The 14,039-nt window shown below is 52.5% G+C and overlaps 2 protein-coding genes across 5 annotated transcripts in view; both read right to left on the bottom strand.

The window, feature by feature from the left end:
* Positions 1 to 2,670, bottom strand: part of LOC113212362 (trinucleotide repeat-containing gene 18 protein-like) — a 31,219-nt gene extending 28,549 nt beyond the window's left edge. Inside the window, exon 1 of the mRNA XM_052272906.1 lies at positions 2,333 to 2,670. The gene's annotated coding sequence lies outside the window, so the exon portion shown is untranslated. The remainder of the gene's footprint in view (positions 1 to 2,332) is intronic.
* A 4,281-nt stretch (positions 2,671 to 6,951) lies between these two features.
* Positions 6,952 to 13,987, bottom strand: LOC127750662 (phenoloxidase-activating enzyme 1-like). 4 transcript variants are annotated; one of them, XM_052272884.1, is made up of 8 exons: positions 13,749 to 13,987; positions 11,335 to 11,489; positions 10,967 to 11,261; positions 10,753 to 10,824; positions 9,234 to 9,336; positions 8,949 to 9,151; positions 8,687 to 8,875; positions 6,952 to 7,964 (listed from the first exon to the last, which is right to left on the bottom strand). In XM_052272884.1, the coding sequence occupies exons 1-8, from the start codon at positions 13,810 to 13,812 to the stop codon at positions 7,642 to 7,644; spliced, it is 1,404 nt and encodes a 467-aa protein (XP_052128844.1). In that variant the 5' UTR covers positions 13,813 to 13,987; the 3' UTR covers positions 6,952 to 7,641. The 4 variants fall into 4 exon arrangements, with proteins under 4 accessions (XP_052128844.1, XP_052128847.1, XP_052128846.1 ...); XM_052272887.1 differs by having other exon boundaries at positions 8,777 to 8,875; positions 13,749 to 13,985; XM_052272886.1 differs by lacking the exon at positions 13,749 to 13,987 and adding an exon at positions 13,046 to 13,064.
* Between the last annotated feature and the right edge of the window lie 52 nt (positions 13,988 to 14,039).

A 14,039-nucleotide genomic window follows, 5' to 3' on the forward strand; every position in this document is an offset into this window, starting at 1 on the left:
GCGCTTTTGCCTTACAGTGGTCCTGTACATTGCTCCCTGTGCCAAATCTTAACCATTAAAACTACATCGATGCTGTTATTCGAATAACAGAAGTTCCTGGAAAATAATTAGCAGGACGATCTGTAGTTTTCCTGTCATAATTTTTTGGAGTGCTTGCACTCTTAAGAACACTGCGTCGTCTGCTCTGGAACACATGGTTTGTGGAGCCTTTTGGCAGCCCGGCCGCGACGAGACACACCCGCGCGCGCTCTCACGTGCATTCCTTCAGTTGTTTATCTTAACCGTCCCCGTCATTGAGCCCCCTCGATCATGCATAGCCCGGCTAAACAAGCACTGCACACTAGCGCGGCTGGCGCGGCGCGGGGGAGCAGAAGGGGGATCACCGCTTTGCCTTTAGGTTTGATTACTGGCGAGGATAAGGAGGGGCTCATCCGCGTCCACGCCTTCTCCTCGCCATCTTCAAACCCCACCTCCCTTCTTTCTCTTAAGCAGATGTTTTCATTTCTTTCCCCGATTATTTTTGCATCATTTTTTATCCTACCCTTCTGCTATGGAAACGGCAATGACCCCCCCCCTTTCTCTTTAAAAAAAAAACTAACTAAATGAGGTTTTGTTGAAAAATCCTCTTTTCCAGGAAGGAACCTAAAACGTTACATTAAATTTGGTCCTAGAACTAGAAGGACTCCAATCTAAAAATGGTAGTTGAGGTATACCTTCCTTTCCCAAAACATGTTCATGCGTTTCCTCTAACGTGCTCTATCGAAAACCAATTAGGAGCTTGGGAATTTATTTCAGAGTACACTGCAAAACATTTTGACAGGTAATGCGGCTAATTCATTTTCCAGAAACGTCTGTTATTCGAATAACAGCATCGCTGTAGTTTTAATGGTTAAAATTTGGTACAGGGAGCAATGTACAGGACCACTGTACAGGCAAAAGCGGACAAAACTGTCTACAGTGGAGCCGTCTTCGTACACTGTACCGTGTAAAACCTGGGCTTTCCGGTGCTACAGCAACACTGTACTCCGCGTTCTGTAACCCTAGGTGCAGTGGCTCAGAGCGGCATCTACAGTAACGCTGTAGATCGTTCCGTATCAGACTCTAATTTTTTGCAGTGTAGTGACGCCTAGACCGCAAAGTTAAAACCTTGCAAATAAATACTTTGTTAGTACAAAACAAATGATTAGAATCGGTTAGACTTCACAAATGATTTGGAAGCTTCACAATGCAAAGCCTCTACTTTGCAGGTTGCGAAGTATTTGATTTTAGCTTATAAAGCATTTGAAAATGTCGCGCATTTGAAAATGTTTTGTAAGCCTTAAAGCAATCACGGGAGCTGGGCGCCTGCGAGACGCAAGGTAGGCCACTCCGCACTACACTCATGCACTGCAGGCAAGATGTTGCCTACCGATTAGGCGCTAGGAGAGCTTGCACATTCAGAACTCGACAGTTTCTAACGGCGAATGACGGACGTCATACAAAGCAATTGCTCTATACCAGGCTCTGTATTACAAAGGATATTGTTTGTATTTCAAGCCCACCAAATGATTCTCAGCGTACTAACTAATTTGCCAGTAAGGATTTAATAGTGAGCGCTGAAGGCCTATAACGATACGCCGCGGGCGAGGGGAAACGACCGAGGTAATCCGGCTGACAACTGTTAGGTTATCCGGCAGGTGTAATCCAAGGAAATTCAAAGTAATCTAGGGGGTAATCCACGGAAATTTTAGGAAAATCCGGGGTAATCCCAGAGAAAAAGCAACTTATTCCGGGGGGCTACTCCAGAGGTAATCAGGGTAATCCGAAATACGGCTGACCGAGGGGTCGTCAACTCTCCTTTGCCGTGTACGGAGGAATATTGAATATTACAAATAATATTGGTAATATTGAGCCAATTTTCAAGCTGTGACGTCATAATACTAGAAAAATGTGTAATATCGAGGTAATATTACCAGTAACATGGCTAATATTGGTGTAATATTTGAGGTAATATCAGTCCGTGTACGGAGGAATATCGAAGTTGACGACCCCTCGCGGCTGACACAAAGTTTAACAGTCGTTTCCCCCTCGGCCGCCGATCAAGCGAGCGTGGTTGCCCGGCACCTGCTGAACGAAGCTGAGCAGAGTTGCTGGTGAACCGAAGCGTAGCATGGCTACTCTATTTGGTGGCAAGGCGGGCCTGCGGCCTGCGTGTCCAAGATTGTTATTGACTCTTCGGCGGTGAGGAGTCGTTGAACAGGCACCCCCGACCAGGCCGGCGCGCTGCCCGGGCCAAGGCCCGGCGCTGCCTCGTGCTCGTGGACACAGAGCTGCCATGGCGCTCTCTCATTACCTGCTCAGGGCGCGGCTCCTGTTGGGTGCGTTCCAGTGGCGGCGAAGATTGACGTAATCCACATGGTCGCGACACCGCTCACATCACATCACTCTTCCCGCGCGCGCGCGGGGGCGAAAGCGCGCGCACCGTCACAAATGTAGAACTGCCGCGGTGTTGATTTTGCCAGGTTTTGGTTCCCGGGTCCTGCAGCCTGCACTACACGGCAGGTGGGGCTGTCACTGCCGCACTTATTCCCGGCCCGGCGTGCGGCTCGCGGGCGTGCGCGAGCGTGCGGCGCGGGGCCCCGGCTCGACTCCTGCTCTGCTCTCGCGGTGCGGCCGTCCCGTGGCCGGCTCGACTCGCAGCCGACTGGACTCGCTGAGCCGGCGGCCCGCTGCCCCAGCCCGGTGCGGCGCGGCTCTGGCTGGGGGTGGAGGCGTCGCCCGGCCCAACGCGGCCCGGCGCGCGGGGGCCGTCAGCTGATCCGCGCCCGTACTTGAAGTGCGTCTCACCCTAGGTCAGGCGACTTCGTCACCGAGCTGTTGGAAACGTAGGTTTAAAGTCTTTACGAACTATTCGTCAACCGAATCAGAAAAGATGAGGAGAAAGATTTTTGCTTCACTTACATTGGCGGCCGAACCATCTACACGGGCCGACTGCCATTTTAATCTTACCTTCTTCTTTCCTGATCGTTAAAATTAGGGTTGCGGTGAAATTACCGGGTAGAATCATAATATTATGAGGAAGTTGTCCGATAAGAGGAACAAGAAGAAGGTAAACGACAGTCTATCAGAGGTTAGGATGCGTGTCGTTAGATTTCAAACAGTTTAGAACGGACCTACCTATGCATCGAGCACCTTGGTACAACCTATGCCAAAGTTTATTACGACAGTTGAGTCATTATCATTAAGTTGAAATAGTACAAATGCAATATGTCCGTACACTAACCTAAACAACGACACCGGGACGGTTTAGAGAATTGTATAAACTTACTTTTCCGAAGCCAAACTTTGCAGAAGCACTTTTTGACACAAGATTGTCACGCCGGTCTGGTATGGACCCAATTTTTGTTAACGAATTCTACAAAACTTGATTCATGATCACACATCCACTTGCGACAAAACACAGTATAGTCGCCGGCGTTCTGCTTTGTTTAGGGAGGGCGCTACGCCACGCCACCTCCTCAGTGCTTCCTTCTTCTTGTTCCTCTTATCGGGCAACTTCCTCATACCAGATAAATATTCATTTTACCGGTAAACAATTAACCATTGACTTCTGAAAATGCCCTAGACATCCCACATTCCTTTTTAGCCTGCCCTTTTCTGGAAAGTTTTTTTTAGTTATTTTATTTAAAAGAAAAAAATCGAAGGAAACGTTAGTCTGTTCTAGGTAAGTTATGACTATTTCGGGTAACATAGACCTCGAAATTCACGTTAGAGCACTTTGCAGCAAACAGAGGTAAAGTTTAGTGACGTTAAATAACAAGCAAATCATTTCAAATTGAAAATTAATAACAAAAAGTTGTACTTTTCCTCGTGTTCAAACAAACATTGATACCGCTCCCCGAGGAGTCATGAAATCGTATTCATTATGTCGCTCTCCTAGGAGCGAGTTCAAAAATGACTCCTGGACTTGCAGTGTAGTTCTACCTTTGTTTTTCCAGTGTTTGCTGTCCGACAAAACAACTACAACTCGACCCGGGTCTGGTATTAACGACCCTTGCAAAAGTGCCCCGCGCTTTGCCCGGGACGGTCCGGGACGGTCCGGGACTGGTGGAGCGGCGCAGCGTGTTTGTCGCCGGGCCTCGGCCGGGCCGCGGCCACATCCATCTCCATTGGAGCGCGCGTGTCGCGCCGCGGACGTCGAGGCCCTATTTGTTTCCGCGGACGGGGCCGGCTCGGCTCTGCTCGGCTCGGCGTGGCTCCGAACAGACGAGCCCTGCATCAGATAAGATTCAATTCAAATCGACGCCCGCCGGCGATAAATCCAGACGGATATGGCGGCCATCCTTCGTGTCCGGCCGGCGCAGTGAGTCGGGGGAGGGGGTAAGGGGGGGGGGGGTCCCATGATGGGGGAGCAGCGCATCGCAGCCCCACGCTCAGCAATGCCCGCCACGCGGCCCAACTTTCCCGCCCGCCGCTGCCGGGTCCACGCTGTAATGAGTTAATCCACCTGCTGCCCGCTGTGTCACTTCACCCCGCCCCGCCCCGCAGGGCCGGACAATGAGACCGCAATAAAATAAAAAAAATAAATAAATGGAGGCGGGGACGAAAAAATAAATAAAGGAGAAGGATGTCTTTTCGTCGAACTGAAAAGGCGCGGGGACGCTTTCACTGGACCGGATCAGGCCGGTCGGCCCGCCGCCGGCTGCAGGGTGCACTGGGTGAGCTTACAGGGCGCCTGAACAACGGCGGGTAGGCAACCCCGCCACGCCGCTCCCGGGCGGGTGGCCTACGCTGTCGCTGCCTGCTGTTGCTGCTCTCTCAGCCCCTGCATTCTCTCCTCGCTCGGTCCACTGCACTGGAAATGCAAGTGTACAGATGTCGCACAACTGCAGGTAGGTGAAAACATTCGAACACTTGGATTTTCAGTGCGCTGGGGTTGGGTCGAGTCGGGCTCGGTCAGCTCAGAGTGTCCGGCGGTACGAGGTCGCTCTAGAGCGGGCATCATTACGCTGGGGACACGACTGCCATGGGTTCGATCTCATTTGAATAACACGCGCGCTATGAAGCGCATGCGCGGCGGCCGGCCCGGGGGAGGTCGGCACCACTTTAACTGTCCTTTCGAATGAAAAAAACAAACAAAAAACTTCACAATTCTTGCTAACTGCATTGTTGGGGAAACAGTGATCCCAAAAACATCGCGTGATATTTCCCCTAAAAGCGAGAAGATTATTTTTGTCACTCTCACGTGGGTCACAACTTATGGTGAGTGAGATTCATCCCTACAAGTGGGTAGGTCATGAAAATCTCACGTGGCATATTAACTAAGTCAGCTCATCAGTTTCATTTTCGATCAGCCTATCGGATTTCTCGTGAAATTTCCGTTCCATCGAGCCTTCGTGTGATGAGGTCTCGAGATTAAATACCAACACTTCGAATAGAATTTTTTTAAAACCCACTGCAACCCACTTGCAGGTACCGAATCAACCATTCGGAAATTTCACGAGGAATCCGATTGGCTCATCAAAAATAAAACCGAAGAGCTCATTTAATTAATATTCCACGAAACCGACTTGTAGGACAGCATACATTTCAATGCATGCTGTAGGTACAGTGTGCACACTATGCATGCTGTATATAAAGCATGTAATGCATGCTGTTGGGTTTTCAGTGCTTAAACTCGGAGATGAAAAATTGTCTTACTCATTTCGAGCACTCAAGGGTCAGCAGCAGTGGGCGTCGGTAGCGTGATAACTTCGGGTAAGGTAGTGTAGGTAGATGCGGTGGTCGCTCGTAGTTTCAATCGCGCAATGTTTATGAATTTAGAAAAGAAAATGATAAAATTTCTTTTGTATTGTTTGTTGTTTTTATTCAGTGCAAAAGGTGAATTTTTGGCATTTTTTTCGAATTGATAAGGCTTTTAGTAAAGTGGCGCTTGTAGACGGCAACTGTCTGCGCAGTGCCAACGGTGGTTACCACGACATGACCCCCCCCAAAATTAATTAATCAGAGACTGCGTAGAATTATGCTCCCGCTACTGCTGGTTGAATTGGGAGGCGTACTTCCGATTGGAGTGCAGCACACTGCCCTCGCGAACTGTTTCGTCTTCGGCGGCGTGACAAGGTGCAAATGAGATGAGGCTCCTGCGGGAGGTAGGCGTTCAGAGTGACGTCCTGCGGCGTCGTGCCGAGCCACACGCCGAGCCACGCCGACACGCGGTCCGGAAGCCTCGCGCACCACCTCCACTGGTCGCTGACCAAAGTGACCGTCCTGTCCCGTCCGCGGCCGAGTGCTACCTTGCATCGGTCGAGCGGCGGGGCGGGAGGGGCGGCCGGACAATGCTGCACATTCCACTGCACTAAGGGCCCCCACCCGCCACGCCCCGCCACGCCCTGCCACGCCCTGTGCCTTCATTGTCTCGGCCACCCCGCAAGGACAGCGCGAGTGCCCAGCGTGCGCCTAAAACGGCACTCCTAGAGTCCTTGTAGCCAGGGCAGCTCTCCGCTCCGCTCTCCAGGGCTCTGTGGCCGTGCGGCGCGCGCCTGCGGAGCCTGCGGTAGGCTGCCCCGCCTCTGCCGCACGCTCGATGGGCTGCCTACGTCCCAGGCGCCTGCGCTTGACCAGCCGCGCGAAGGTTGATGGTTGGTACCGGCGAGCTTCTTGCGAAATAAACAGGGTGGTCGATAGACCCCTGCTTTTTTGGTTTGCATCCAAGCAGGCGTGCGGGTGGGTGGGCTTGCACTGTTAAAACCTTATGAAGCAAGATGTTTCGTACTTCCGAAGGCTTTGTCATTTTGCTTCGTAAGGCTGTAACTGTGTGCGCCTTGTTGCACCGTGTGAGTACGCAGCCCGCCCGCACGACTGCATGCGGCACAGCACAAGCAAAATGAAGGAGGGGTCTGTATTTGTGAGCTTGGATTGCGTTGTTGAGTTAAATTTTATCACAAAAAATACTCACATCTACAAAACAATGAATTTAGAAAAGATTACAAATTTATTACTATATTCTTTGCTACAGAGCGTTTTACAACAGTAATAATAAGTAACAACAGAAGATCGTTAGCTTTAAAACATGCACTTGTGACACATTGTAATCTAATTGGCAGTAGATTATTCATAATTTTACAATAAATATTTTGCTTGTTTTCGACAGTGATCCACCTTGAAATTTAGGAGAGAAGGGAAAATGGGTGGAAGCAAAAGGGGAATATGAAATGAACAAATGATGAAGAGTATGAGAAGGCGATGCATAAATCATCAGTGATTTATAAATAGATCTAACATATCCAAAGTAACTTATTAAAAGATGGCACACTATATGTAGTGAGTTTGAAACCCAGATCGTGTCTTTCCTGAATTATCACACATTTTTATGGCCCGAACAAACCACGCACATTCAGTCGACAAACACAAACTTCAACTGGATGAAATCATGAACAATTATCATATCTTCTATCCCATCAAAAACAAAAAGCTAATAAATAAGTTATAGCATACAATGGTAACTCTCTCGCACTCACACATTCATTCACTCACACTCATACAATACAAAATAAAATTACTCACAAGAACACACAAATACATTACTAACACAAGGAAAATGATTCACTTCACAGCCCTGTCCTGCATTTAGCTCTAGCCCCCATTTGCCGGCAGGGTGGTGCTTCACGGCCTCATGTTCCTCAGGATCCACTGCATGTAATACCCCACCCTAGTGTAGACTCCGGGCATACCCTCGGAGCCGCAGCGCTTCGGCCCGAAGGACACGATGCCGAACTGCACGGTGCGCAAGTCTCCCGTCTGGTGGCCGATGCCGGCGTACTTGAGGGGCCCGCCGCTGTCGCCTTGGCAGGAGTCACCCTCGCGAGTGCCGCCCGCACACAGCTGCTTGCTCGGAGAGATGCGCACCTCGGACTTGTACACGTCGACGCACTGCTGGCCGGGCACCACGGGCACGTTCACCTGCAGCAGCGACGAGCTGCCGTGGCCTGCACAACAAACCAGACCGTGAGCGACCCGCAGACATGCTGTTCAGTTCAAAATTCAACTGCAAGCTTAGCTATCGACGAGTCCGTGGACCAAAGCTTCAGGCAGGCCACATTCATAAGTACCTGATGAGTTACACTCTGAAAACCCAACAGCATGCATTGCATGCGTTATACAAAGCATGCATGGTATGCATGCTGTATTTAACGCATGCATTGAGATGCATGCTGTATTTAACGCATGCATTGAGATGCATGCTGTATTTAATGCATGCATTGAGATGCATGCTGTTTTTAACGCATGCATTGAGATGCATGCTGTATTTAATGCATGCATTGAGATGCATGCTGTTGCTACAACTCGTTTTCGTGGAATATTTACTAAGTGAGCTTTTCGGTTTTATTTTTGATAAGCTCATCGGATTCCTTGTGAAATTTCCGTTCGAACGAGCCTACATGTGATTGGGTTCCCAACTTGAATGCCAACGCTTCAAATATATATTTTTTTTTAAACCGCTAAACTGAACGTACGAAGTAACTATGCGTCAGGGCCCCATCACATCTCAATGCATGCATTAAATACAGCATGCATCTCAATGCATGCGTTAAAAACAGCATGCATCTCAATGCATGCGTTAAATACAGCATGCATACCATGCATGCTTTGTATAACGCATGCAATGCATGCTGTTGGGTTTTCAGAGCAACCTCAGCCAAAGACTCACCTACTGGAGCTAGAGATTCAGCCACGGGCGCATCAACAGGCTCAGTTTCAGGTTCATGCTCATCTTCGGGCTGCCCTATACAGCACTTACCGTTCTCGGTTGTTCCCCATCCTGCCACGGTCACCTTCTTGCGGTCCAGATCCTTAAACTGCTCGTTGCCGACAGGCAAGCAGATGGGCTTCACGGCCTCTGCGCACAGGGTATGATGGATCAAATTCAAATTAGGCCCCACACTCTCTTGCGACGGGCAAGCGCGACTCACCGGTGAACATGACTCTTCGCTCCAGGCGCACCAAGGCGACGTCGTTTTGCAGGCGGTTGACGCCTTGCAGGCTGAAGTCGGGGTGGGAGATGACCTCATCCACGCCCACGTCGATGGCGGGTGGCGCGCACACCTCGGTTCCCGAGATGATTGAACAGTCGATCTCGGTGCGGATGTCATTCTCACCCAGACGCACAGTCGTCCTGAAATAAAATGGAGGGGATTCGATGAACGACGTCACTTAATTTATCGATAAAAAGTGATGTGCTCCTGGTTTGCACTTACAGAGACTCCGTGCTCCTGCCGCCTTCTACGCAGTGAGCCGCGGTCAGGACGTATCTAGAGTTGATGAGGGAGCCACCGCACCGGTAGGCGATGTTGCCGTTCCCTGAGGAAGTTAACAGATCCGGGTTAGAACCGTAAAGACATTCCGTTGTTTGCTGTGCGTTTCGGTGATGCTTTTCTTTCCATGCCGTGCACTACACGTGTACTTGCTGACCACTCAAAACAAAACACACGAGTGCAGACATGCTGGGGGAAGAGACACCTCGTCGTGAGGAGGGCTCGTTCGCATTGCAAAAGGTCAAACTAGTACCCGGACCCGGGTGCACTCGGCGACTCGGCTACCGACGGGAGATTCTGCCGGCCAGAGGCCAGGTCAGCTCGCCGCGCACCATTCAAAAAGCTGGTTATGACAATCACGAATCACGTGGGCCGTCACGTGACAAAAACATGCTACTCTCCACGACAGGCACTCAATACTTGAATTCCAAACAAGATGCTACCAGACAACATCGCAGGCAGGATGGGTAAGATACAGTGTGGACTTTACACTGTCAGTACAGGGTGGTCCAAGAACCCCGGAACATTCGGTAGCCTAGTGACAATGTGATGCATGGCTGCATACTACTCGTTCTAGGCCACAGGCACTTTTTCTCGAGACTACAAGCACACCCGTCCGCATACCATCAAGTGATGGACAGCAGAACTGCGAGTACTAATGCAAAATGTTACGGGGACCGTGGGCCACCCCCTATACAGCGTGTCCCGTAGACGCCTTACTTTTTGATCTATACTGTACCGCATGCAGTCGTGCGGGTGGGGTTGCCCACCGTCGCTGTCCTTAGGGTGCCGTGCGATTAGGCAACCTGCCCCAACGCCTCGGTACAGTACCGAGTGTAAAGGCCGAAGCTCCCCAGTGTTGTGGGTTTGCATACCCAAGGGGCTATGGCGCCTTACTGGCACATCGGGTAGGCAAACCCGCCACACTGTGGTGTATGGCCTTTACAGACAGGGGTACGACACAGCAAAATGCGGGTTTGCCTTCGCGCTCTACCCGAAGTCGCCAGCCAGGATCCCCCTAGGCCCGCAGTAAGCAAATCCGCAACTCTGTGGTTGTCGTAGGGCTGACACAGGGTGTAGGGTTTGTGTTCTACGCGGGCGCCGACGCAGACGTGCGGACGGGTTGCACGCATACTCGCACGAGGCCGTAAGGTAAGGCGCCGTGGTGAGAGTCGGTAGGCAAGCCCACAGGCACGACTGGATGGATGGTGCGTTGTGTGCGTTACGGTATAACCAGAAAAAGAGTCCAGCATAGAACACCCTGCAAAAGCAAACAAAAAGAACGGCGTCCACGGTGGGATCCCCTGTGTAGTGCAAACATCTACCTCTGTGGGTGCAAATACAACCAAACTACTTCATGACATCAAACTACCCAAACAATCTACATAATACATTCCAACGGTAAGGTAATTCCTACTGCCCCCAACACAAGAAAACACAGACAAAAGAAACTCTGTCCTGCCTGAGCCTGACCGCGGGTCTATGACACCCTCGCCGTTGAGCTCCTTAGATATTCTCGTGTCTACAACCTCGCCTGGAAATGAACGGAGAAAAGATGGCGGGTTACTTTGAAAACAGCTGCCGGTTCTGTCGATGAGTCCAGAGAAGTAAGTCAAGCCAGCGTGCCGGGGGTGGTCGGTCGGTGGTCGAGCGTGAGGGAGGGGAGGGACACGTACTGTTCTGGTAGCCGAGCCGCGCCATCCAGGGGTACTCGTACACGTTGGTCTTGTTGCCGTTGATGATGCGGTCGGTGGAGCTGGGCCCGCAGACGCTGTGCGGCAGCAGGCGCAGGTTGGGCTCCTTCTCGACGTTGACCGGCCGGTCGTTCCTGTCGTCCACCGGCTGCGGCGGCGGCCTGCTCGGCGGCGGCCTCGTCACCGGCGGCCTGCCCCAGGGCGACTGGGTAGGCGCCGGGGTGGCCGGGGTGGGCCGCTGCTGCGTCTGGATGGGGTCCAGGCCCGGACAACACACCTGCAGCGCAGCCGGCGTCAGCAAGAGAGGGGCAACGAAAGTGGCACTGTACGACATTCGTCGACGGACCTACCTTGGGGTTGTGGCCCTGGAAACCACAGGTGGACTTTTGCAGGAACTGGACAACGTCCCTGGGGAGGGGCTTGGGCCCCTGCAGCAGCTTGTAGAGTGGTGGGCAGGAGCGGATCACGATGCAGGTGCCGGACATCGAGTCGGGTGTCGTGCAGGCTGCAAGGAATCGGAAAGTGATCAGCAACCTGCACCGCCCAGCCAATCAAAGGGGGAAAACAGAAGGAAGAAAGAGAACATCCTTGAGGGGGCCGCATAGACATCCGAAAAAAATAAAAATATGACGGATCATTGCACTGGCTGACGGTTATATTAAAATCAAATCGAAACGAATCATTCCATTCCACCGAAGCCTGCAGGTGTTCATCTGAATGTTAGCACGCGAAAAGGTTATGTAGAGGTCATATTGGCGCAACAAACATCAATTAGATGTGTTTTTCGACAAAACTGTAACTTAAAATTGTAATACAAGGCGCTTTCGGTCGTGGCGTCACCGCAACCACTTCTTTACGGCGGAAAATGAATGTTTCGAGAGTCCCCCTCTCAGCAGTTTTGGCTGGTGGCCGCTGCGCTGGCCGCGGGCCTCCACGGCCAGCCCCAACACGGCGGCGCCCGCCCGCGCGGCCCGCGGCCCGCCGTTGGAGGTCAGGAACAAACAACAGGTTTCGGGTGTGAGTCTCACTCCGTGTCTCCGGCTCTGGTAATGCGATAACGTGGTGTCGTGTGTAATCAGCTAATGAGTCTGTTCGATACGGCTGTTCGCCCGTGGCAAAGTTAGGCAACCCGAGCTGTGCCGTCAGGCAGTGGGCCAGTGCTTGTCGTTGGGCAAGCACTTCAATGTGTCCCCAACTACTCTTCTCATTCACGTTAAAAGCACAATGGGGCATCAAGCAGTGAGCACACTCCACTCTTGTGATGCGACGACATAAAGCCACGTCAAACTTCTACCAGAAGGCCGTGGCCGTCGACCGAACCACTTGACATAGGAGGAGCCGGACTCGGGCCCGGAGGCCGCCCTAACAGCACTCCACCTCGGCCATCAGCTGGGGCTGCTGAGATGCAGACACAGAGAGGCGCTCAAACCATCCCGCGTAATGTAAGGCATCTCGGCATACGTTTATCACAATTTTGCCGAATTTCGTCGAGGGACACAGAACGTCCCATCCCCGTCTACGGTAGTATATGTAGCTTTGAATATCCGATTCTAGATAAACTTGGTCTTACATAATGTAGACAGCAGGCAGTGTGCCAAGTTCTATGTTCCTCGCACGCGGATGAGCGAGGTAAACGGATCGTCTCTCCTCAGATGATCACCCCGGGTCGGGACAGTATGGTCATCTTCGCTGTCGTTGGCTCAGCAGGAGTCTTGATTCAAAGGGCCCCGTTTGGAAACACTGTTTGTTTTCTCTCCAGCCGCAGTCATTTTTGTTTTCCGTAAAGAAAATTGTGACACTTCCATCACACTTTTGTATTGGTGACTATCGGTGGATCGGTGTTATAACATTTGCAAATCGCGTAGTTTTGTCTAGTGCTGTCATAAGTTATCAATAATCTAAATCATTTTTTGTCGTAAATGCGTACAGAAAATCATAGGGGCGTCGACACCGTTTTTTTTAGTGGGGGGGGGGGGGCGTGGGAAGTCGACCTATCAGCGCCCCTGGACAAAATTATAACTTATGTATGCCTCGCATTTTATCGCGGGAGAGTGTACCAACCAGAAAGCGTTGATATGAGGAAAAAATTCTCTGAGTAAGTGATGACTGGAAGTTCCGCGCCGCGACGCCGCGACTGCTGTCAGATATTTCTTTTTGTGCGCCTTTATAGCTCATTGCCCTTATGCGTTGAAATACACTCGGCGTGTGTCAGGGAAAGCGTACGCGGCGCGGAAGGCTAGCCGTCCTACAGCAGTCTGAGCAGAGCGGCCCGCCCGCGCAGCCACCCTCAGCACTGGAGCGCCCGCGACTGGTTTACCAGGCGAGCAGTGTCCGAGTGTATACCCGGTACCGTGCACAATTCCACGGATCCGTTGTCACAATCAAAGGGAGCCGCAGCCCGGTTCTTCCCGGGCCAGGCTGGGTTCAACCGGTTGCAGTCGGGCCAGTCGCCCACGCCAGCATCCCAGCGTGCCCAGCGCCCCAGTCGTCGGCGCGGACTTCCCCAGGGCGCTGGGCTGCGCTGGGCGCGCCCGACCGGCCGGCCGGCCCCGCGCTGCTGGACCCGACTCATCCCACGACGCGGGGAAAGCGGCAAAGCAAACAGCACGAGGGCGGCTGGAAGCAGAGCCTTGAGCAGAGCAGACATGTTTCATTCCTTCTGAACGTGTCCAGCGTTCACTCTCTACGGACAAGAGACAAAGCGGTGGGTGTCATACTCTGCGCTGGCCAAGCGGGTGTCCACTGGTCTCCGTCTGCTACTTACTCTGCGCGTGCGCCGAGGCGGCCAGCGCCAGGGCGAGGGTGGCGGCCAGCAGTGAGGACCACATGGCAGTCGTGGGGCGCGCGGCGGGCTGGGCGAGGCGCGGCGAGGTGCGGCGAGGCGCCGGTAGCGACGGTAGCGACCGGACGGGACGACACGGACGGGACGAGCCGACGGAGACGGCACCGGGCTGGAACTGCGGTGGCTGCGGCGTGCGGCGTGGGACTGGCTCTCCCGTCGACTGCCTGCGCGCGGCGTGGCGGGGCGGGGCGTGGCGGGGCAGGGCAGGGCGGG

This window comes from Frankliniella occidentalis, unplaced genomic scaffold (assembly GCF_000697945.3).
Source record: "Frankliniella occidentalis isolate FOCC.00 unplaced genomic scaffold, Focc_3.1 Scaffold229, whole genome shotgun sequence".
NCBI classification, from domain to species: domain Eukaryota; kingdom Metazoa; phylum Arthropoda; class Insecta; order Thysanoptera; family Thripidae; genus Frankliniella; species Frankliniella occidentalis.